Genomic DNA, 26,704 nt, shown 5'->3' with positions numbered 1-26,704 from the left:
ATAGTTAGTGGAGCATGCTGGGTGTGGGCTCTCCTGAAGTCCACAACAATCTCCTTCGTCTTCTCCATGTTCAGGCAGAGATTGTTGTCCTTGCACCACATGGCCAAGCAGCTCATCTCACTCCTGTAGATTGTCTCATCGCCACTGTTGAGACCCACCACAGTCATGTTGTCCACAAACTTAATGAAGAGGTAGGAGCTGGATGTTGGTGTGCAGTTGTGGGTCAGCAGAGTGAAGAGGAGGGGGCTTAGCACACATCCTTGGGGGGCCCCCGTGTTCAATGTGATGGTGCTGGAGGAGTTGCTGCCGACCCGTACAGCCTGTGGTCTCCCCGTCAGGAAGTCCAGCAGCCAGTTGCACAGGGAGGTGTTGAGTCCCAGCTGGTCCAATTTATGCATGAGCTGCTGAGGAATAATTGTGTTGAATGGTAAGCTGACGTCTATGAAAAGCATTCTGACGTATGAGTCTTTTGTCTCCAGGTGGGTGAGGGCTGAGTGGAGGGCAGTGGAGATGGCGTCATTGGTCGAACTGTTGGACTGATATGCAAACTGGAAAGGGTCCAGGGCGGGGGGGAGGGCAGACTTGATATGCCGCATGACTAGCCGCTCAAAGCACTTCATGAGGATGGGAGTGAGTGCAACCGAGCGGTAGTCATTGAAGGAGGAGGGAGACGGCTTCTTCGGGATCGGGATGATGGTGGTGGCTTTGAGGCACGTGGGGACAGCAGCCTGGCTCAACGAGATGTTGAAGATGTCTGTAAAGACATCTGTGAGCTCCTTGGCACAGTCTCTCAGGACACGACCAGGAATGTTATCAAGACCTGGGGCTTTCCATGCATTTGTCGTCCTGAGAGCTCTCCTCATGCTGTCTGGGGACAGCATCAACAGCTGGTCGCCGAGAGGTGGTGGGGTCTTCTGTGCCGTGGTGCTGTTGTCTGCCTCAAAGTGAGCGAAGTCATCGCTCAACTGACTCAGCAGAGGTGTGGATATCACAGGTCTACGGCAAGGGCTTGTAGTCTGTGATGGTCTGAATCCCCCGCTACAGGTTCCTGGTGTCTCTGCTGTTTTTGAAGTAGACAGCAATGTTCCTGGAATACTGTCTCTTGGCCACCCTGATGCCTCATGACAGGTTGGCTCTAGCTGTCCTCAGGCCCACCTCATCCCCAGCTCTGAAGGTGGCGTTCTGAGCCCTCAGGAGCCTGTGGACTTCCCCTGTCAGCCATGGCTTCTGATTTGCCCAAATGGAGATGGTTCTGGTGACTGTAACATCGTCCATGCACTTCCTCATGTAGGCAGTGATGGTCTCCATGTACTCCTGGAGATCTGTAGTGTTGTTGTAGGTGGCCACCTGTCTGAACATGCTCCAGTCCGTGGTGGAAAAACAGTCCTGGAGTGCCTCTGAGGACCCCTCTGGCCACACATGTACCTGCTTTGTAGCTGGTTTGATGACTTTAACCAGCAGCCTGTATGTTGGCATTAGCATAACAGTGGAGTGATCTGAGGCCCCAAGGTGGGGGAAGGGTAGGGCTTTGTAGGCGCCTCTATGCATGGTGTAAACATTGTCCGGAGTATTGTTTCCATGTGTGGGAAAGTTGATATGTCCATAGAGTTTTGGAAACATGCTCTTGGGGTTTGCATGGTTGAAATCCCCAGCCAGGATGAGGAAAGCATCTGGGTGGGCTGTCTGCTGCTCACTGATGTGCTGATAGAGTTCATTCAGTGCTTCACTCCTGTTATTGGAGCCGGGAGGGATGTACATTATTACCAGCAATATGGCTGTAAATTCCCTCGACAGGTAGAATGGCCAGCACTTAATAATTATAAACTCCATCAGTGGTGAGCAGTGTTTGCAGACCACAGCAGCATCGCAGCACCAGGCATCACTGATGTAAACACAGAGTCCTCCGCCACGAGTCTTCCCCCCACCCTCGACTAGCGCTGTCTGACCGGTAGCATGTTAGCCGGGCCAGCTGAATGGCATAGTCCAGGACGCTGTCGTTAAGCCATGTTTCCACAAACACAAGGACACAACACTCACTCACAGACTTAGAAGATGAGCGGAGTAGGCAGACATAATCCAGCTTGTTGTCCAACGAGTACACATTGGCCAGAGTGATGGTAGGGATAGCCGGCCAGTGAGGGCTAGCCACTAGTCTAGCCCAGATACCGCCGCGCTTCCCTCTCTTCTGCTTCCGCATGTTCTGCCTGTGGTGCTTCCACTGTGGGCTGGATGCAGGAGTGGGGGTCGGTGGTTGAGCAGGCCTCCGGAGCAAACCGTAGTCGCATAGCACTTCCGCGTCTGCTGGATTTATATCCGTGAATATAGTTCTGGGGATGTCAAGCAGAAACTCACAGGCAGAGGTGGGTAGAGTAGCCAAAAATTGTACTCAAGTAAGAGTATTGTTACTTTAGAATAATATTACTCAAGTAAAAAGTAGTCATCCAATTAATTACTTGAGTAACAGTAAAAAGTACCAAGTGAAAAAACTACTCAAAGTACTGAGTAACTTTTGTTTATTGATCAGGATGTCATAACAGGCAGAGATTTCATATATATTTCACACATATAAAAACTGTGTGTGTGTGTGTAGTTCTGTGTATTAACAATAACAAGAAGCTCAAGGCAGTCTGCACATAAACCATAACACTGTGTGTGTGTGCGCGCGCATGTTCACTCCATGAAGTGACTGTTCAGCTTTAACAGCAGCTGGCTCTCAATTTTGCACTGTGAAGTTGTGACCTTTTAGCCATGAACAGGTGAAAACAATAATAAATTAAATATTAATTAATTAAATCTTTACAAAGTAACATAAAACAATGGGTAGAGGTTACAAAGAAAAAGAAAAAGGCAGTCAAGCTAGCAAGCGGTTAAGCTAACAAGCTAACGCCCTTCCTTTTGTGAACAAGCACTTGTAGACAAAACGAATCTCACAGAAAAAAAAAACCGCCTAAAGTCTTCACAAATCCCTCTAATCCACAACAAATACAGTAGCTTGAAAAACCGGAGATTTCACAAACGATACGTTACGCATTTTATTTAGTAAGTTTTCACCAGTCTTCCATTCCCAGTTTTTGACCAGAGCTGTGTCCAATTGTAACGCTATCGAGGAGCTGACATTAGGTGAGCAATCTTATTTTCATGAGCATTTTTTGGTTTCACATCAATAAAAAGTGATTGTTAGGAAGATTTTTTGTAGTTTTATTTCTTGGTTCTCTGGTGTGTGCATGTTATCTTGCCGTCTGAGGCCGCAGTGCGTCAATACATTTCCACAAAACAATGTGCTTTACAGTTATTTATGATGTTACAACAGGGCTAACGTCTGCCTACGAAGACAGCCAAAAGCACATAGCCTACTTACCACAATGTGTTTCCTCAAATTCGGCATTGAGTTTTTATAAGCTGAAACATCCACTGGTTTGGGGAGACACATTGTGACACCGCATAACATGACTATTATTTTTTGTTATTTGGAGTGTGAACATGGTTTGTATGTGTGGCCAGGGGTGTGCCTCTTCAGCTTGATGAGAAACGCTGGCCACTGTCTCTGCCATTTTTCTTTTGGTTCCGTGCTCTTTTCCACCTGGACTGGTCTTGCCGCGGGAATTTTGTGCGGGGGCGCACGTGGCGGCTTGGCTCTGTTTGATTGGCGAAACAGAGTTAAACCATAGCTGCTACCACTATGGCTCTGGCTGCTACATTTTGTAGGGGACAGAGCCTACTTAAATTACTGGGTTTACTAATAAGTATGTGTAGCAACTGGGATATGTATGACCTTATTAGAGTGGCAGTTACATGGGATATGTGCGTGTGTATCTTGGTGTATTGTGTGTTTTCCCACCCCACAATTTAGAGTAGTAGGCCAGTTTAAATCAATAAACCAAATGAGTTTTAGAGCCTTATGCTCCACAATTATTGAATGAAACTATGAAATGAAATAATGAAATGTAGAATAAGATTGTAATAAAATAAAAAGCAATAATTAAGTTGTCACAGATAAGCCTTCAATGGCAGTTCAACATTTAAACATTTCTTAACCTTATTAACTCCGTAGTACCTTATTTCACCAAATCCCCAACTCAAAAGTTGTATACTCGTTTTCAAAAGCCTAGCTTATGTCCTGGGACCGTCCTAATAGTAAGCAACTACACTGACTAAATGAACTTAACCAATATCAGTGAATCTTATTGGCAATTGCAAAATAAGCAATATGAACTTATTTGGTGTGTCTCTCAAAGACAAATAAACAGCATATAAATGAAAGAAAACCTCCAAAATTACCATACAAGATTATCATACACACATACAATTTCAGTCTTTAGTGTCACAGTGTCCGAGACTCCGAGTATTCGTAAACAGTTCCTCCGATAGAAATAAACGTTCTGTAGTTCCGTGTCAACTTAATAAATCCAGTCGAGCCAAAGTTCGCTTGTTAGGCAACTTGTTAGGGCTTTTATATAATGACATCAGTGACCATTTGCCTGTATTTATTGTCTATCACTGTAATTACTGGAAACCTAAGGATATGAATCAGCTGAAATACAAACGGATAAGAACCGAAGAAAATATAAGGACACTTAAGAGTGAATTACTTAAACAGAACTGGAAAGTAGTATATGAGGAAGATATTGACAAAGCATACAGTGGATTCCTAAATATCTTTAAAACACTATGATAAAACCTGTCCTGTAAGGAAATACAATGATGGACAAAAACAAGCAAATGGTCCATGGATCACCAAAGGATTAAAAAATGCCTGTAAAAAAAAAAAAAAAAAAAAAACACGCTGTATAGACAATTCATTAAAAAAAAATAAAAAAAACTTTGGAGGCAGAAATTAAATATAAAAAATACAAGAATAAATTAACCAGCATTATGAGGACATGTAAGAAGGAATATTATAATAAATTATAAGATAGTAATAAAAATAACATGAAGGGGCTATGGAATGTACTAAATCGTATTATTAGGAATAGAGCTAAAAACAAAAACACAAGCTACCCTGATCATTATATTGAGAATGACAGATCAATAAATAATATGGAAGAAGTGGTAAATGGTTTTAATAGATTCTTTGTAAATGTGGGACCAGATTTGGCAGAAAAGATTCAGGATAAAGACACACCTGGAGGGGCGGAGGCTGCTCGATGGGAGAGAAATCCTAAATCTATATTCATTGGTGCAGTTGGCATAAAAGAGGTCATAGATATTGTAAGGAGAAGTGAAAGTAAAACCTCCACTGACTGGAATGATATGAGTTTAATAAAAAAAAAAAAAAAAAGTTATTGAAGAAATTGCAGAACCATTTACTCACATATGTAATATGTCTTTTCAATCTGGTAAATATCCAAACAACATGAAAATAGCTAAAGTTATACCTTTATATAAATGTGGAGATAGACACCATTACACAAATTACAGGCCAGTTTCTTTACTCTCTCTCAGTTCTCCAAGATCCTCGAAAAACTGTTCACAGCAAAACTAGACAACTTCATTGAAAAATATAAACTTTTAGCTGACAGTCAATACGGATTCCGGAAAGACAGATCAACAACCCTGGCATTAATGTAACTTATTGAGAAAATTACAAATGGTATAGACAATAAAAAACATGTTATGGGAATTTTCATAGATCTAAAGAAAAGCATTTGACAATAAATCACGACATTCTATTCAAAAAATTAGAGAGGTATGGTATCAGAGGGGTTGGTTTGGACTGGGTGAGGAGCTACTTAAGTAACAGGCAACAATTTGTAAAAATTGGAGATCACACATCTGATTATTTGCCCATAACATGTGGAGTACCGCAAGGGTCTGTCTTAGGTCCTAAGCTGTTTATATTGTACATTAATGATTTATGTAATGTATCATGTATAATGAAATGCATTTTATTTGCTGATGATACAAACATCTTTTGCGCCGGGGACAATGCACAGCAGCTTATGGAAACAATCACAACCGAAATGAATAAATTAAAAAGGTGGTTTAATGTAAACAAATTGTCATTGAATTTGAGTAAAACAAAGATTATGTTATTCGGAAAATATAAGTCGAACCCTCAAGTTGAATTGAAAATTGACAACATAACCATAGAAAGAGTTTATGAAATAAAATTTCTGGGTGTGATTGTTGATCATAAAGTCTGCTAGAAACCGCATATTAATCATGTTAAAGCAAAAATAGCAAAGATTACTGCAATTTTGGGGAAATCAAGACACATTCTGGACTATAAATCACTACATACTCTGTATAATGCACTCATACTTCCATATCTGAGCTACTGTGTGGAGATATGGGGTAATACCTACAAATCTAACCTGCAGCCGTTATGCACATTACAAAAAAGAGCAATAAGAATTGTCAATAATACGGGATATCTTGAGCATACAAACGCATTATTCGTAAAAGCACACACACTGAAATTCACGGATCTGGTTAAACACAAGACTGCACAAATTATGTATCAAGCAAGACATAACCTTCTTCCGGGTGGGGTACAAAATACGTTTATGGAAAGGCAGGGTGGGTATAACCTGAGGGGGGAAATGAATTTTAAGAGAGTAAATGTTAGAACAACTCTGCAAAGTATGTGCATAACAGTCTGTAGGGTGAAATTGTGGAATGGTCTGGAAAATGAACTCAAAAATAGCACCAACATAAAACTGTTTAAAAAATTATATAAAAACATGTTAATAAAAATATATATGAGAATGAGGACAGGCAGACTATATAGGTGATGATGAAATTGAGAGCACGTCTGTGACTGGTCTTCTTGTATTTAGTGTATAGTTATAGGTATGTGTATATGTATGTACTGTATATATGTATTGTATGTGTATATATATGCATAACACAAGTATCTGTATATATGATTTGATCGATATTATACCATGTCGGTATGTTTTCGTATGTTTTCTTTTGTATATATAGTTTATGGTGGAAAGTGACATTTGATTAGCGGTGGTATAGAGGGTTAGGATTGGCTAAGTTATTACTTCTTCCTAATCCTTTCTGAACATTATGTTATTGCCTTGTGGCTACGCTATTCTGTTTATGATGTTTTGATTATTGTATTTTTTATTTAAATTTTTATATCTTTCTTCTTTATTGTTCAGAATAAAGTAATCAATCAATCAAAAAACTTGTTGAATTGTCAAGGGTTCCTTAAACCAGTGCTGTTTGGGTGAAGGCAGGTGGCAGGGAAATCCTCACGGTGGAGAGGAAGAGAATGAGGAAACCAACTTTAAACCTTGTTCGAGACGAAGAAGCCAATGTTCGTGAACCCCAGCGCCGTCTCCTCGCAGGACTCGCCAGCTGTCACCACTCTCAGTGCTCCAGAATTCGAACTTTGCAAAAGTCACTTGCTTATCAGCACAATAAAACTTTTACTGCTTCACAGTTTACCGGCTGCCGGTGCTCGCCGCCATGTTCAACCAACTCTGTTTTGTTGCATTCTGGCCCGCCTCCTCATTCTCCCTCCAGACCAGTCATGGCCCCTGATTGGCGGAGGAGCGAGTCAGTCACAGTCTCCCCCACAATTTGATCGGTGAGATGCAATCATGTGACAGAGCCTCTGCTGGAAGTCTCGATAAAACATACAGACCACGCATCGCACGGATCAATAAAAAAGTAGCGAGTAACAAGCAGAATATAGCCCAATGTAATGGAGTAAAAGTACCGCTTCTTCTTCACAAATATACTCAAGTAAAAGTAAGCTGCATTAAAACTCTTACAAGTACAATTCATCCAAAAAGTTACTCAAGTAAATGTAACGGAGTAAATGTAGTGCGTTACTACCCGCCTCTGCTCACGGGAGTGTGTGTACCTTAAGACTGATGGACACGACAAAGATGAACAGATACATGCTGTTTTAAAAGACAAAAAACAGGAAAACACCATTCTGTTGGGACGGAGAGGAGCCGCTGCGTGTGTACGCGCCGCCATCTTGGAAGAGAGAGCACATTACCCCTGTCCTGGCTTCTTTACACTGGCTCCCCATTAGTTTTAGGATCCAATTTAAAGTCCTACTAATAGTCTACAAGGCGCTGCATGGTCAAGCCCCCACTTACATCTCAGATCTTCTGAAACCACCCCCTGCATCTAGGTCCCTCAGATCTGCTGATAAAGGTCTCCTGCATGTGGCCCAGACTCACCTCAAACAAAGAGGTGATGGGGCATTTGCAGTAGCGGCTCCAAGGCTGTGGAACTGTTTGCCCCCAGACATTAGATTCGCCCCCTCCATCTCGTCTTTTAAATCCAGGCTCAAAACTCACCTCTACTCCCTGGCTTTTGCAACCTCTTAGCTGCCCATTCCCTAGTTCTTTTTGTAGTGGGTGTTATTCAATGTTCTTGTTCATTTGTTGTGTAATTCTGGCCTCCTTGTCTATCTGTTAATCTCTGTGTTTGCAATGTGTACTTTTGTTGCAGCTATTAATGCATCTTTTCTTTTGTGTTGTGTTTATGTTTGTGCATTTTACCTCTGATTTTTTAGCTACCCTATGTACAGCACTTTGGTTTGTGAAAACTATTTTAAAATGTGCTTCATAAATTAAATTTACTGACTTACTCCGTCTTCCATATCCTTTTCTACCGCACCTGCCGCTTTCATGTCCTGCCTCACCACATCCATGTATCTCCTCTTTGGCCTTCCTCGTTTTCGTGTGCCTGGCAGCTCCATCCTCAACATTCTCCTTCCAACATGCTCTGCATTTCTTCTCAGGATGTGCCCATACCATCTCAGTCTCATCTCTCTTAGCTTAATTCCCAAGCTCTCCACATGTGCTGTCTCTCTGATGTGCTCGTTCCTTATCCTGTCCACCCTTGTCACTCCCATCGCAAACCTTAACATCCTTAACTCCACCACCTCCAACTTGGCCTCCTGTCTCTTCGTTAAGGGTACGGTCTCCAATCCATACATCACAGCTGGTCTCACTACTGTCTTGTACATCTTACCTTTCACTTTTGCTGGGACTTTCCTATCACAAATGACTCCCGAAATCCTTCTCAAACTGTTCCACCCTGCTTGCACTCTCACCTCACTATCGAAGTCCCCATTTTCCTGCACAGTTGACCCCAGGTACTTGAATTCACCAACTTTCTTTACGTCTACTCCTTGCATCTTCACTACACTCTCATCCCCATTCTCATTGATGCACATGTATTCTGTTTTCCTACTGCTCACCTTCATTCCTCTTTGTTCCAATGCATACCTCTATCTCTCCAAACCCAGCTCAACCTCCTTTCTACTTACTCTTGCCTCACTTTGTCCATCAAGCTATCCATCACTATGGCAAACAAGAAAGGACTCAAAGCAGATCCTTGATGAAGTCCCACCTTCACCTTGAACCATTCAGTTATTCCAACTGCACACCTCACTGCTGTTTCACTGTTCTCATACATGTCTTGCACCACTCTAATATACTTCTCATTCACTCCACACTTTCTCATACAATACCATAACTCATCTCTCGGCACTCTATCGTATGCCTTCTCCAGGTCTACAAACACACAATGTAGCTTTCTCTGAGCTTCCCTGTACTTTTCCATTAACATTCTTAAAGCAAAAATTGCATCTAACATGCTCTTCCTTGGCATAAATCCATACTGCTGTTCACAGATTGCTACCTCTCTTCTCAATCTCGCCTCCAATACCATGAAGTCCCATAACTCCATGGTGTGGCTCATCAATTTTATCCCTCTGTAAATTACTGCAGGTCTGTATATCTCCCTTATTTTTGTATATTGGGACTAGCACACTCTTCTCCATTCATTCAGCATTTTCTCATTCTCTAAGATCTTATTAAACAATCTCATGAACTCCACAGCCATCTCACCCAAACATCTCCAAGCCTCAATCAGGATACCATCTGGTCCGACTGCTTTCCCAGTCTTCATTCTTTTCATGGCTGCCCTCACCTCATCCTTACTAACCAACTCTGCTTCCTGATTTGCTGTATCCAATGAATCTGACCTTTTTTCTCTTGGATTCTCTTCATTTAATAAATCCTCAAAGTACTCCTTCCACCTTCTTAATGCACTCTGTCAGCACATTTCCATTTACATCTTTCATCACTCTTACTTGCTGTACATCCCTCGCTTCCCTGTTTCTCTGCCAAGCTAGTCTGTACAGGTCTTTCTCTCCTTCTTTGGTCTCCAGTCTTTCATACAACTCCTGGTATGCATCTGCTTTCGCCTTTGCTACTGTGCTTTTTGCTTTCTGTCTTGTCTCTCTGCATAACTGCCTGCTTTCCTCATCTCTCTGATCATCCCAATTTTTCTTTGCTAGCCTCTTCTCTTTTATAATTTCCTGCACTACTTTGTTCCCCCACCATGTCTCCTGGTCTTCCTTCCTCCTTCCCGATGACCACCTTAGCACCTTCCTTGCTGCCTCTCTTACTAGTATAGCAGTATTCTTCCAATCTTCTGGCAGACTTCCATTACCACTCAATGCTCATTTCATTTCTTCCCTAAACTCCTTCTGATGTTCAACCTCTTAGTTTCCACCACTTAATATTCAGCTCCACTATTTCACACTTCCTCTTTTTAACTTTCAAGCTCATCCCGCACACAACCACTCAATGTTGTCTAGCTACACTCTCCCCTGCCACCACTTTACAGTCTCCAATCTCCTTCAGGTTACCCCTTCTGCAGAGTATGTAGTCCACCTGTGTAGATCTTTCTCCACTCTTAAACGTCACCCTGAGCTGCCTTTTCTTCTCAGAGTATGTATTGACAATTGCCAAATTCATCCTCTTTGAAAAAACCACCATTTTCCCTTCCACCATATCTGCCCATCACGTCCTCATCTCCTCCGTTTCCCTCGCCAACATGTTCATTGAAATCTGCTCCTGTCAGCACACGCTCCTCCCTCAGTATACTTTCTACCACTTCATCCATCTTTTCCCAGAAAGACTCTTCATTCTCACTTCCAACCTGTGGGGCATATGCACACACAACATTGATTACCACTCCTTGAATCTCCAACTTCATGCCCATCACTGACACCCTCTTCACATCAATCACATCGTTGACCAACTCTCCTCTCAAAACAATACCACCATTTCTCTTTCCATTGACTCCATAATAAAACTTGCATCCACCTCCAGTATTCTTTGCCTTGCTTCCCTTCCACCTCGTCTCCTGCACACACAATGTCCAACAACTTCTTTCCATCATACCTGCTAACTCTCTCGCTCTGCCAGTCAATGTTCCCACATTCAGTGTTCCTACCCTCAATTCTACCAGCCAAACATACATACCCCTATGTTTGGCTGCCCTTTGCTGTTATATCTTCCACTCTTCTGAGAAGGACAAGATCATGGAATGTGGCTATCAGTATGTGTGCCCATGTGTAATATATACAAAGACATTCTTTACAATTGTATGGTAAGGTATCCCCACACAAAATTTTTGGCCATATATTCTCATATCATCTCTAGCTGCTTTATCCTGTTCTACAGGGTCGCAGGCAAGCTGGAGCCTATCCCAGCTGACTGCAGGCAAAAGGCAGGGTACACCCTGGACAAGTTGCCAGGTCATCACAGGGCTGACACAGACAACCATTCTCACACACACCTATGGTCAATTTAGAGTCACCAGTTAACCTAACCTGCATGTCTTTGGACTGTGGGGGAAACCAAAGCACCCGGAGGAAACCCACACGGACACTGGGAGAACATGCAAACTCCACACAGAAAGGCCCTCGCCGGCCACGGGGCTCAAACCAGGACCTTCTTGCTGTGAGGCAACAGCGCGAACCACTACACCACCGTGCCGCCCGCCATATATTGTATTTTAATTCATTAATTAAATGTATGTATGGATGGATGTTTTTTGTTTTGGACTTTGCCCCAGTGCTTTTTAAGTCCTAGAAATGCTCCTGGTTTGTGTGGTTAAGCATTCTATTTTCCTTGCTCAGTAAAGGCATAACTTAATTTGCGCTCAAGCTAAAGAGAGAAAAAGATGCTTTTGTCAGTCCATTAACCCAAAGTTAAACTTGAAATTAACTCACTAATCCAAAAGAAACCTGTGGTGTATCGGCATTTAACAAAATTGCTTGATTAGACATACCTAGGCAAACTTTTTAGGCAAACTGGTACTTAAATAAATGCCTACATTTGAAAGGAATATACTAAAAAAAGGATTTTATATAGTGGTAAATATTTTCATATTTTGAAGTCCAAGCACCTTTCAGCAAGAAAAACTCACCTGTCACAAGGTGGGAGAAGAGCAGCTCCATGACAAAAAAAGAGAAAGATAATTCCCCCACAAAGCCAGAACATTCTCTTAAACAATGGATTATTTGACCAGAAACAATCTTTCAGGTGTGGCTCATGCACAGCTCCACTGAGTAGCAAAGGCCAACTTATCACAAATCATCAATGACTCACAGGGCAGGTTATAAGTACAACCCCGATTCCAAAAAAGTTGGGACAAAGTACAAATTGTAAATAAAAACGGAATGCAATAATTTACAAATCTCAAAAACTGATATTGTATTCACAATAGAACAGACAACATATCAAATGTCGAAAGTGAGACATTTGGAAATTTCATGCCAAATATTGGCTCATTTGAAATTTCATGACAGCAACATCTCAAAAAAGTTGGGACAGGGGCAATAAGAGGCTGGAAAAGTTAAAGGTACAAAAAAAGGAACAGCTGGAGGACCAAATTGCAACTCATTAGGTCAATTGGCAATAGGTCATTCACATGACTGGGTATAAAAAGAGCATCTTGGAGTGGCAGCGGCTCTCAGAAGTAAAGATGGGAAGAGGATCACCAATCCCCCCAATTCTGCGCAGACAAGTAGTGGAGCAATATCAGAAAGGAGTTCGACAGTGTAAAATTGCAAAGAGTTTGAACATATCATCTACAGTGCATATCATCAAAAGATTCAGAGAATCTGGAAGAATCTCTGTGCGTAAGGGTCAAGGCCGGAAAACCATACTGAATGCCCGTGATCTTCGGGCCCTTAGACGGCACTGCATCACATACAGGCATGCTTCTGTATTGGAAATCACAAAATGGGCTCAGGAATATTTCCAGAGAACATCATCTGTGAACACAATTCACCGTTGCCAGCTAAAACTCTATAGTTCAAAGAAGCCGTATCTAAACATGATCCAGAAGCGCAGATGTCTTCTCTGGGCCAAGGCTCATTTAAAATGGACTGTGGCAAAGTGGAAAACTGTTCTGTGGTCAGACAAATCAAAATTTGAAGTTCTTTATGGAAATCAGGGACACCGTGTCATTCGGACTAAAGAGAAGGAGGACGACCCAAGGTATCATCAGTGCTCAGTTCAGAAGCCTGCATCCCTGATGGTATGAGGTTGCATTAGTGCGTGTGGCATAGGCAGTTTACACATCTGGAAAGACATCATCAATGCTGAAAGGTATATCCAGGTTCTAGAGCAACATATGCTCCTATCCAGACAACGTCTCTTTCAGGGAAGACCTTGCATTTTCTTTTTTTTAAAGATTTTTTTGGGGGCTTTTTGCACCTTTATTGGATAGGACAGTGCAGAGACAGGAAACGAGCAGGAGAGAGAGACGGGGAGGGACTGGGAAATGACCCCGGCAGGCTGGAACCGAACCCAGGTCCCCGGACCAGACCTTGCATTTTCCAACATGACAATGCCAAACCACATACTGCATCAATTACAGCATCACGGCTGCGTAGAAGAAGGGTCCAGGTACTGAACTGGCCAGCCTGCAGTCCAGATCTTTCACCCATCGAAAACATTTGGCGCATCATAAAACGGAAGATATGACAAAAAAGACCCAAAACAGTTGAGCAACTAGAATCCTACATTAGACAAGAATGGGTTAACATTCTTATCCCTAAACTTGAGCAACTTGTCTCCTCAGTCCCCAGACGTTTACAGACTGTTGTAAAGAGAAAAGGGGATGTCTCAGTGGTAAACATGGCCTTGTCCCAACTTTTTTGAGATGTGTTGTCATGAAATTTAAAATCACCTAATTTTTCCTCTTTAAATGATACATTTTCTCAGTTTAAACATTTGATGTGTCATCTATGTTCTATTCTGAATAAAATATGGAATTTTGAAACTTCCACATCATTGCATTCTGTTTTTATTTACAATTTGTACTTTGTCCCAACTTTTTTGGAATCAGGGTTGTACTAGATCCTCAAGTACCCCCCCCGCAACAGAATGAAGCTTCTCATTAAAACTAATGCAGAAATATTGTTTGTCCACCATGTTTTTACAGCTATATGTCCTTAATATTTTTTTCCTAGTTTCATGTGGAGCTTGAAAGAAAATGCAGAAGATAGTAAAATACAAAAAATATGTAATGTTTATAAAACATTCAAACTAATGATCAAAATTATATAAAAAACAGCACAGAGAAGCAGGGGTAGACTCGAGTTTTACATCAAATTCCTGGGCTGAGTTTTCAAGTCTGCCCCTGAAAAGGGATCTACTGTAGGAATGGCAGAATGCAAGGTGCATTGCTGTTGCAAGTAAAATATCTATATATGCATATATTCAACAGTTCTCTTTAGATGAGATCGTTTGATCTGATCTAACAGTTCTCTTTCGATTAGATAATTTGAAAACAGATCATCTGGCTGCTCCTGATCAGACCCTCCAGGATTTCGCGATGTTGCGATTTGCAACTTCAACGCAAATTCAACCAATCCCCGCGAATTCAGGGCGGTGTTGCAATTATATCCAATCACCGCAACTTTGACCAATCGTTGGCGTCGTCTTGAGGTGACGTCTACAAACTACCTTCTGCCTTACTTCCATGTATACGTTCAAGAGAAGCAGCATGTGCGAGTCAGTGTTTATATAGGCTTAAATTGTTACTGAAAGTGTGTTATGTTTACAGTGAAGGACTGTGTGCACATTATTTTTTTTTTACTTAATGCAAGAAATTAATGGATGCCAACATTTTTGCCGAAATGTTATTTTCCATTGTTTAGGCAGCTTCAGCAGCATACTGTGAGATTCTGTTCAAATTGTTTTTTTTTCTATGAAGCCTGAGCCATTTATTTTATTAGTTGATAATTGTTTAATTTAGTCTTCAGGAGAGACTACCTGTACACAGTACTAGTATTAGGTTTTTTTTCTTACACAAAAGCTGAGGCATTTATATTTTAAGGTAACTTCATGTCGTGCTGTGAGGTTCTATACACTAACTTTTGAACCAACAGGTGCACTTGAATAAGTAAAGCCTATTTTTCTGCATTTTTGTAGTCCTGGTAATCTTTTATATTGGTAAAGTTGTTTGTAGGACCATTTCTCAGTGTCTTTGTTTTTTTAATCAATAGTTTTTCAGGAATAACTTAATATTTAACATATCACTCAATTTTAATCACAAAAAGAGAAAATCGCAACAATTTCTCGCAACTTTCACTTCCTCCCACAATGTAATTGCAAAAACCTTTATTTAAAAAAACAAACAAAAACACACCACTTTCATCGCAATTTTTTGGAAAAAAAACCCTGCAACATCAGATATTTTAGCCCGCAACAATCACAAAAAAGGCCCGCGAAATCCTGGGGGTACTGCCTGATTAGGGGTCACCACAGCGGATCCTTAGTCTCCATTGCTCCCTGTCTTCTGCATCCTTCTCTACCACACCTGCCACTTTCATGTCCTCTCTCACCACATCCATGCATCTCCTCTTTGGCCTTCCTAGTTTTCGTGTGCCTGGCAGCTCCATCCTCAACATTCTCCTTCCAACATGCTCTGCATCTCTTCTCAGGATGTGCCCATACCATCTCCGTCTCGTCTCTCTTAGCTTAATTCCCAAGCTCTCCACATGTGCTGTCCCTCTGATGTACTCGTTCCTTATCCTGTCCACCCTTGTCACTCCCATCGCAAACCTTAACATCCTCAACTCCGTCACCTCCAACTTTGCCTCCTGTCTCTTCGATAAGGGTACAGTCTCCAATCCATACATCACAGCTGGTCTCACTACGGTCTTGTACATCTTACCTTTCACTTTTGCTGGGACTTTCCGATCACAAATGACTCCCGAAATCCTTCTCCAACTGCTTCACCCTGCCTGCACGCTCACCTCACTATCACAGCCCATATTCTCCTGCACAGTTGACCCCAGGTATTTGAATTCACCAACTATGTCTCCTCCTTGCATCTTCACTACACTCTCATCCCCATTCTCACTGATGCACATGTATTGTTTTGCTACTGCTCACCTTCATTCCTCTTCATTCCAGTGCAAACCCAGCTCAACCTCCTTTCTACTTTCTGGTGACTCTTGCCTCACTTCATCCGTCAAGCTATCCATCACTATGGCAAACAAGAAAGGACTCAAAGCAGATCCTTGATGGAGTCCCACCTTCACCTTGAACCATTCAGTTGTTCCAACTGCACACCTCACTGCTGTTTCACTGTTCTCATACATGTCTTGCACCACTCTAATATGCTTCTCATTCACTCCACACTTTCTCATACAATAGCATAACTCATCTCTTAGCACTCTATCGTTTGCCTTCTCCAGGTCTACAAACACAATGTAGCTTTCTCTGGCCTTCCCTGTACTTCTCCATTAACATTCTTAAAGCAAAAATTGTATCCAACATGCCCTTCCTTGGCATAAACCCGTACTGCTGTTCACAGATTGCTACCTCTCTTCTCAGTCTCACCTCCAATACCCTTTCCCATAACTTCATGGTGTGGCTGATCAGTTTTATCCCTCTGTACATCTCCCTTATTCTTGTATATTGGGATTAGCACACTCCATTCATACGGCATTTTCTCATTCTCCAAAATCTGATTAAACAAATCTCGTTAGGAACTCCACAGCCATCTCACCCAAACATCTCCAAGCCTCAATCAGGATACCACCTGGTCCGACTGCTTTGTAACCAACTGCTTCCTGATTTGCTGTCTCCAACAAATCTGATCTTTTCTCTCTTGGATTCTCCTCATTTAATAAATCCTCAAAAGTACTCTTTCCACCTTCTTAATACACTGTCAGCACATTTTCATCTACATCTTTCATCACTCTTACCTGCTGTACATCCCTCACTTCCCTGTTTCTCTGCCTAGCTAGTCTGTACAGGTCTTTCTCTCCTCCTTTGGTTTCCAGTCTTTCATACAACTCCTGGTATGCATCTGCTTTCGCCTTCACTACTGCTCTTTTTGCCTTCTGTCTCGTCTCTGTATAACCACCTGCTTTCCTCGTCTCTCTGATCATCCCAATTCTTCTTTGTTAGCCTCTTCCCTTTTATAATTTCCTGCACTTCTTTGTTCCACCACCATGTCTCCTTGTCTTCCTTCCTCCTTCCCGATGACCACCCTAGCACCTTCCTTGCTGCATCTCTTACTAGTACAGCAGTAGTATTCCAATCTTCTGGCAGACTTCCATGACCACTTAATGCTCATCTCATTTCTTCCCTAAACTCCTTCTGATGTTCAACCTCTTTTAGTTTCCACCACTTCATCTTCGGCTCCACTATTTCACACTTCCTCTTTCACTTTCAAGCTCATCCCGCACACGACCACTTAATGCTGTCTAGCTACATTCTCCCCTGCCATCACTTTACAGGTCTCCAATCTCCTTCAGGTTACCCCTTCTGCAGACTATGTAGTCTACCTGTGTAGATCTTCCTCTACTCTTAAACAGCACCCTGAGCTGCTCTTTCTTTTCCAAGTATGTATTGACAATTGCCAAATTCATCCTTTTTTGAAAAATCAACCACCATTTGCCCTTCCACATTTCTCTCTTACACCATATCTGCCCATCAACATCCTCATCTCCTCTGTTTCCCTCGCCAACATGTCTGTTGAAATCTGCTCTGACTAGCATGCGCTCCTCCCTCAGTATACTTTCTACTACTTCATCCATCTTTTCCCACAAAAACTCTCTCCATTCTCACATCCAACTTGTGGGGCATACGCATGCACAACATTTATTACCACTCCTTGAATATCCAACTTCATGCCCATCACTCTGACACTCTTCACATCAATCACCCTGTTGACCAACTCTCCCCTCAAAACAATACCAACACCATTTCTCTTTCCATTGACTCCATAATAAAACAACTTGCATTCACCTCCAATGTTCTTGGCCTTGCTTTCCCTTCCACCTTGTCTCCTGCACACACAATGTCCAACTTCCTTCTTTCCATTATACATGCTAACTCTCTCACTCTGCCAATGTTCCCACATTCAGTGTTCCTACCCTCAATTCTAAGCTCCTTCCCTTCCATCTTTCACACTTTCCCCTAACACGTCTCTCCCCTTTCTTTCTCCTTCTCAATTTTGGCGTAACAGTAGCATACTTTCCACCAGCACCCTGTTGACCAACAGTACCGGAGGTGGCTGTTGTTAACCCGGGCCCCGACCGATCCGTCATGGTATTTCTCTTTTTCAATCTGCATGTTAGATTTGGCACAGTTTTACACCGGATGCCCTTCCTGACACAACCCTCTCCATTTATCCGGGCTTGGGACTGGTACCAAGAGTGTGGTTATGCACCCCCAGTGGCTGGATTAGATCTTTTGAAAACATAAGATTATTAAAATTTATTTCTCAATTATTTTGAACTAATTTCAAGCTTAAAACTGTCATTCTATTGACAGATATTGCTTCTTTCAAGCCTTTATTTCTAGAAAGAATCTAAATTATCTGCCAATAAGAAAATTTAAAGCTTAAAAATCGCAAATACATCTAGAAATAGGTTTCCCAGTCTTACATCTAATAGTCATATCATAATGAGAAATATTAGATACCTTTATCTGTATTCAAGATATCTTCACTTGCCAAGGTACTTTTTTTTTCCACAGTGCAAAACTAGTCATAATTAAAAGGACTTAAGATTCTCTCAGCCTCTCCTAAAAAACAGAAAAAAGGTACAATTGGTCTGGGCCCCTGTATCTTTCAGGCCTTTGGAATAGTCATAATTTCCATTCAAAAATTAGGATGAACTTGGTACATTTGGTCTCAAATCAGTTCAATGGACAAAGTACGAATAAGTTCAGGTTATATTTGGTATATGTCTGGCAATATAATTTATAATTTTACTGTTTTATTAGTGGAAAAAGGTCAAGTCCGTGGACTGCTGAAGTGTACTGTGCCCGTAAAGTAATAAATGCTTATGCGCTCAATGACTTAACACTCATGTACCTGCTCATTCCTGCAATTATCTGCCAGTCATTTGGCAGCGGCAGCACAGTCATGCAGATGTAGGATCAGCGTATCATTTAATGCTCACATCAAACATCAGAATGACTGATTTTGGCATGTTTGTTGGTGGTTTTCAGAAATCGATGTCCTGGGATTTTCACACAGTCTCAAGACTTCCATCCATCCATCCATTCTCTGTATCCTGTGCAGGGTCGCAGGCAAGCTGGAGTCTATCCCAGCTGACTATGGGCAAGAAGCAGGGTACACCCTGGACAAGTCGCCAGATCGTCACAGGGCTAACACAGAGAAACAACCATTCACACACTGACACCTACAGTTAATTTTGAGCCACCAATTAACCTAACCTGCATATCTTTGGACTGGGGAGAAACCGGAGCACCCAGAGGAAACCCACACAGACATGGGGAGAACATGCAAACTCCACACAGAAAGGCTCCCGTTGGCCACTGGGCTCAAAACCAGAACCTTCTTGCTGTGAGGTGACCGTGCTGACCACTATACCACCGTGCCACTCAGTCTCAATACTTTATTATACAGAATGGTGCAGAAAATGAACATCCAGGGAACAGTAATTCTTCAGGCAGAAACATCTTGATGAGAAATGTCAGAGGAGAATGACCAGAATAGTTTGAGCTAGTACAACCCCGATTCCAAAAAAGTTGGGACAAAGTACAAATTGTAAATAAAAACGGAATGCAATAATTTACAAATCTCAAAAACTGATATTGTATTCACAATAGAACATAGACAACATATCAAATGTCGAAAGTGAGACATTTGGAAATTTCATGCCAAATATTGGCTCATTTGAAATTTCATGACAGCAACATCTCAAAAAAGTTGGGACAGGGACAATAAGAGGCTGGAAAAGTTAAAGGTACAAAAAAGGAACAGCTGGAGGACCAAATTGCAACTCATTAGGTCAATTGGCAATAGGTCATTAACATGACTGGGTATAAAAAGAGCATCTTGGAGTGGCAGCAGCTCTCAGAAGTAAAGATGGGAAGAGGATCACCAATCTCCCCAATTCTGCACCAACAAATAGTGGAGCAATATCAGAAAGGAGTTCAACAGTGTAAAATTGCCAAGAGTTTGAACATATCTACAGTGCATATCATCAAAAGATTCAGAGAATCTGGAAGAATCTGTGCGTAAGGGTCAAGGCCAGAAAACCATACTGGGTGCCCGTGATCTTCGGGCCCTTAGACGGCACTGCATCACATACAGGCATGCTTCTGTATTGGAAATCACAAAATGGGCTCAGGAATGTTTCCAGAGAACATTATCTGTGAACACAATTCACCGTGCCATCCGCCGTTGCCAGCTAAAACTCTATAGTTCAAAGAAGAAGCCGTATCTAAACACGATCCAGAAGCGCAGATGTCTTCTCTGGGCCAAGGCTCATTTAAAATGGACTGTGGCAAAGTGGAAAACTGTTGTGGTCAGACGAATCAAAATTTGAAGTTCTTTATGGAAATCAGGGACGCCGTGTCATTCGGACTAAAGAGGAGAAGGACGACCCAAGTTGTCGTCAGCACTCAGTTCAGAAGCCTGCATCTCTGATGGTATGGGGTTGCATTAGTGTGTGTGGCATGGGCAGCTTACACATCTGGAAAGACACCAATGCTGAAAGGTGTCTAGAGCAACATATGCTCCCATCCAGACGACGTCTCTTTCAGGGAAGACCTTGCATTTTCCAACATGACAATGCCAAACCGCATACTGCATCATTTACAGCATCATGGCTGCGTAGAAGAAGGGTCCGGGTACTGAACTGGCCAGCCTGCAGTCCAGATCTGTCACCCATAGAAAACATTTGGCGCATCATAAAACGGAAGATACGACAAAAAAACCTAAGACAGTTGAGCAACTAGAATCCTACATTAGACAAGAATGGGTTAACATTCCTATCCCTAAACTTGAGCAACTTGTCTCCTCAGTCCCCAGACATTTACAGACTGTTGTAAAGAGAAAAGGGGATGTCTCACAGTGGTAAACATGGCCTTGTCCCAACTTTGAGATGTGTTGTCATGAAATTTAAAATCACTTAATTTTTCTCTTTAAATGATACATTTTCTCAGTTTAAACATTTGATATGTCATCTATGTTCTATTCTGAGTAAAATATGGAATTTTGAAACTTCCACATCATTGCATTCCATTTTTATTTACAATTTGTACTTTGTCCCAACTTTTTTGGAATTGGGGTTGTATGTCTATGATGCACCAAACCTTAAAACAGATGGCTTACAACATCGGAGTCCATTCCTGGCAGCTAAGAACAATAATTTGAGGCTACAGTGGGCACAGGTTCAACAGTGGACAAGAAAGGAAAAAACATTGTCTGACGGATACTGTAAACTAGCAGACACTATGGTATGCTAGCTGTGACTATTGTCCTTTCTATGAAAATGTCATAATTAAATCAGCATCAAGTCATGTTCCATGGAGTACCGCCCCTTTCGGGCAATTTCAAACTGGTCGACTTTAATGTTAAGGCAATTTTTTTTTTCAAACTGCAGGCACTGCAGTGTAACCTGTATCGGGTCCAGGAGGGTTAACACTAACATGCTTTCATCATACATAACCTAGTGTATCTAAGACTGCAATTGGCCAATTCTTGACACTGTATGTTCCAGTTCACAGCAGCAACCATTTGCAGCAGATCACTTCTGTTTCAGGATGGCAACACTTATTTGGAATGAGGGCAATAAAGGAAAATATTGCTTTTGTTTGTGTGTTTTTTTTTTTTTTATCTAAATGTGGAGAATTTGATGATCATGTTGTCCCTCCTCTAAAAGTTTAACTCAAGTTCAACCACCATTAATATTGGATGCATGCCTCTGGCTCTTGTTTCTGGAAAAACAAGTGAATTGTCGAGCTGGAATGAGATGTAAAGAACGGCATTTTGATTTCCCTGTTTTTGCCATTTCAGTCTGCCTTTTCACTGTTTACTATTTGCTATTTCAATCAGTGTCAGCAGTCTGCACTAAAACGAACAAATGAGCCTCGATACTCAACATTTAACTCAGCATTGCTGAACAGCTACTGTACGTTAAGGCTACATATGCATTTGATTTTTTTTTCTTTAATTACTCTATGTTGCATTTTGAGCATAATATGACTAAATGTCACCATCTTGCATTTGCTTGAATGCAGCTGGTTTGATTATGGATTACAGGGTTTCCCACTTGCAAAATTATATCAAGCACACTAAGCCAAAGGCTAAAATGGCCAGGGTTAACACACACATTCAGTTCATTACTTAAAATATATGAGGCTAAATATCAAACACAGACCAACACATTAGTATAACACTTAATGTGTTTACCAAATAATATCAGGCTATAAAAACCAAAAAGTGTATAATTTGCTTTTAATAATAAAATTAATAAGTTCAATTTATATAGCACCTCTCTCAAAACCCAAGGTCGCGTTACAATTACCGGGGGGTGAGTCCACCAAGTAGAGGTCATCAGGAGGTCATTCCAATGGTGTTGCAGCCACAGTCCCACCAAAAGGCACATGAAAACAAGTCCCACACCACCAACACAACCGCCGCGACGCCGCTGGGCAACATCATTCGGAACACCACGCCATGGATCCACAAAGCGAACACAGGCGCACCGCCACACAGAGCGCTGGTATGTCCCAAACCACCTGCAGAGCCGCCACGACGCCACCGAGCAACATCGCTCGGAACATCAAGCCAAGCACTGCTGCACAGAGCGCTGAACAACCACGATGTTAAAATGAGCAACAAGCTCACTGCAGTCCATAGCTATGAGCACAGGCATCACCCACAGCAAACCAAGGCCTGGAGGGAACCGACGCCCCAAACTGGGTCAGGAGCTACATCACAACTGGTGGACAAAACTCAAAAACAAAACATCAAACTACACACACACGCACACTAAAAGGCAGCTCTAGTGAGAAGTTTTTCACAGACAGCTATGGTCTGCGTGCATATTAAGCATGTCAGTTTAACATTGGTGTCCAGTCAAAAACAAAACTGATCAATCCAGTCCAATTTGAACTGCGGGGCTTCCTGTTCAACTTTGTGCAGGCCATGTTCTTCAGGCTTTAGGGCAGTTAATGATTACATCACTTACTGGTAATAAACAGGCAGACTTAGCTGGCTAGTCAAGGATCACAGAGCACACATCTTACATCTACATGTGTTTTACAGCTTAGTTTGGAGGTCAAGTGTATAGTGCAGAACAAGGTCAAAATAAAGTAGAACAGCACACACTTTATTTAAATGTAATGAGAGGTGTGTTAGTGCCAATGAGTGGGGGCCAGAAAGTTGACTCTTGCAGGCTGGACCTGACCCACAGGCCACCATTTGGGCTTCAGAGGTATATAGAGTCCCCTCACCCCCAGGGAATTGCTCGGTGTTAGTACTACTTGATCTCAATTCTGTGTTGGACACAGTAGTACATCATATCCTGATTAAGAGGTGATGTGACCAGGTGGGCAGATCAGGCACAGCATTAGACCAATTTATATCTTAATAGAAGCTTCACAGTCTCAGTTCTGGACCGCCTGTTATTCTCTGTATATTTGCTACCCTTGGGCCAGACTATAAACAGATTTAATATTGCATTACAATTAATATTCAACTTTATTTTTCTTTCAAAACCTAGTGAGGCTTATAGGTTATTTCAGCTCCAAAACCATTAACATTATCTAGAACTGGACAGCAGAATGTCTTATAGCTCAATGCCAATAAGACTGCGGTATTATTCAATTCAAATTTATTTGGATAGCACTCAATAATGAACATTCACAAAGCAGCTGTACAGAAATACATACATTCCGTATACAAGTTTTACATATGTCCCCGAGATGACCTAAGGAAGACACCTTGAGAGGAGCCAGTCATTATCTGGGCAACACCAGATAGTGTATAAATAACTTGCTTCTAGAACTGTGTGCTTGATAGTCCAGAAGTGCAATTAGTTGATAACTTTCTGGTTACACATTCACTGATGGAGACTTGAGTGCAAGACTGCTCATGGCAACTCTGATCCCAAGTCGATATCACAAAACTATCACTTGCAATCCAAATCCATCTTCATTTCTACGTGCAGTTTGAGGCTGTCCATATGGAACTATCCTCAACAGGAGTGAGATGATGAACTCCAACCAGAAATAGGGCAGCAGGCTGGATCAGGCAGGCTAAGAGAGCAGGAGAAGTCACTAGTATCTTGAACATAGTGGGGGGGGGGAGAGATAGAGAGAAACATTGTGAAACAAGCTCACGGTCATGTAATGGTTTGAACAGTGCACATTGTGTGCTTAGTGTACTTAAGGACTCCGGCAAGACTAGCTATATCACCACTAGAAATAAGTGCCAAAACTAATGAAGACATGAGGGTACTCTAGGACATAAAGCAGACAGCCACTCCACAGTCAACAAACCTGAGTGAACACATTTGTGTGTGTTTGTGGGAGGTGACAGCATCCAAACATCCCAGTTTCCCAAAATACTCTATGCCCATGAACCCTTCAGATCTGCTCCTTTGTTAATAGTTTTTATTCAGTAAGAGGCTTGACAAAAACCTTTTCAGCCTAAATTGAAACAGTAAGCCTGTGTCCAAGTCCTACCCACTAATTGGAAGGCTGTTTCTTAATTATAGGGCTTTGTAAGAGAAGACTCCAGCCTCTGCTGTAGCCTTCACCAACAAAGCCTGTACCTTTTGATCCAAGTAGCCATGGTGGATCGTAAAATCCAATTTTGCCATTGAAAAAAAAAAAAAACCTCAGGAAGTCTACCACATAGTGGTGGTGGTGTGCATGCTTCAATGGTGGTCTAATACTGAAGCAAAATTAACTAGAAATAAGACTCAAGGAATACATTTATCATCTATTAGGGTAGAGAGATATGTTGATCTAGCAGCACCAAGAGCTTTTCTATTGTTCAAGGGGCTCCCCTTCCAAAACATTTAGGTAGAATACTACTAATTTTGTTTGACACTATTTGCATTCTAATTTTCTATGCATCTGTTTTGACATGCATGTGTGATTGTTATACCAGGGTTTTAGTTTTTTCCCCCCTCTCCATTTTTCCTTCTACATGCAGCTACATTATCTAAAAAGTATATCAGAACTTTGACGAAGTATTCAGTCTGATCAACTTGAGAGGTCTGATCCAATCAAAGTTGATAATTATGGAAGATTATTCTATGCAGGCGCTAACATGAATATGTACAATGTGATAGTGTGACGGTGCATACACCAAAACATTTTTAAATGAGACCATTTTCTATATTTAATCCAAATATTAAAAAAAAAAAAAAAAAAAAAAAAAAAAAAGTGTGACTACCGGTTTGGGCCATGTTGGAGTAGGACGCGAGTAAGGTGAGCTCTGACCTAACTTGACAACATTCCTTTCAATTGACTCCGGTATATCAGAATTTATGTAAAGCGTAGAACTAAATGATACATCTTTAATCACAAGCATAAAATGAGCGGTAGAAGCAGAAGCGCGGCTTCAGCTCCACCAGCAACATGAAATACTCTTGCTAACAAGCTAGCTGTTATGGCCTCCCGTCAGCGAACGCCCCTCCAAGGATGAATTTCCATGAAGCAACTGGTGGAAGAACCATCAAAGCAGCGTGCTAGTCTTAAAGAAGACATCTCCATTCTTATTCAGGAATCTGTTGGCTCTTTACAAGCTTCGGTGAACGCCATAAGAGAGACTGTGGATAACTTTCAAAGTCGCTTGACCGCAACAGAGTCATTAGCAGGGGAGAACTTTGATAAGATTTTAGCAGCCAAGGCATCCATCAAATCTCTGCAAAAACAGAATGTGACACTTCTGGATCGTGTTGAGGACTTCGAAAACAGATCTCGTAGAGCTAAGCTGAGGATTGTGAACGTTCCCGAAAACAGTGAAGGGGATCAGGACACTGTCACGTTCATGTCGAGCATACTGATGGAAATAATGGGCAGTGAGGTTTTTGAAGCGCCGCCAGCTTTGGAAAGATCGCACAGAGTGGGTAAAAAAAACCTGACAATGCTGGTAAATCTCCGACCATTTGTGGTGTGCTTTGAACAATTCCAAGAAAGAGTGCTGCGATGGGTGAGACAGCACGAACTGAAATACAAGAACACTACCGTGAGAATATATCCGGATTATAGTGCTAACCTGTCCAGGAAGTGAGCGGAATTCAATGATTTCAAGCAAGCACTGTACAGCAGAGGAATAAAATTTCAGCTCCTCTATCCTTCCTGCCTGCGAGTTACTTTTGGTGGAAATATGTTCAAATTTCACACACTGGAGGAAGCGAAGACGTTGTGATCAACAGGTGGTGGCTCAAAGTGAGATGGACTGAAATGAGTTGCTTTGGACTAGCTAGCGGTTTGCTGATAGTGCAAGCTCTCTGCCCTGATAATTAGCCAACTGGATGGAAAGGATGATCTTCGAAACAGACTGATACAACGATATTGAGGTGAATCTATATCATGTCCAACTTAATTTAAGAATTTATTCAACAGACTGATTCGTTCGATTTGTATGTTTTTGGAAGCGATACATGCTATAGTGGTAAATG

General features: G+C 41.8%; 1 protein-coding gene across 1 annotated transcript in view; it reads right to left on the bottom strand.

Annotated features, from left to right (window-relative positions):
• The window catches only part of treh (trehalase (brush-border membrane glycoprotein)), a 111,238-nt gene extending 103,814 nt beyond the window's left edge, over window positions 1–7,424 (bottom strand). Inside the window, exon 1 of the mRNA XM_060924325.1 lies at window positions 7,402–7,424. Coding sequence (XP_060780308.1) covers window positions 7,402–7,424 — 23 coding nt within the window. The remainder of the gene's footprint in view (window positions 1–7,401) is intronic.
• Window positions 7,425–26,704: the final 19,280 nt, after the last annotated feature.

Source organism: Neoarius graeffei, chromosome 6 (genome assembly GCF_027579695.1).
Source record: "Neoarius graeffei isolate fNeoGra1 chromosome 6, fNeoGra1.pri, whole genome shotgun sequence".
NCBI classification, from domain to species: Eukaryota; Metazoa; Chordata; class Actinopteri; order Siluriformes; family Ariidae; genus Neoarius; species Neoarius graeffei.
This window is presented reverse-complemented; position numbering and strand designations above follow the sequence as displayed.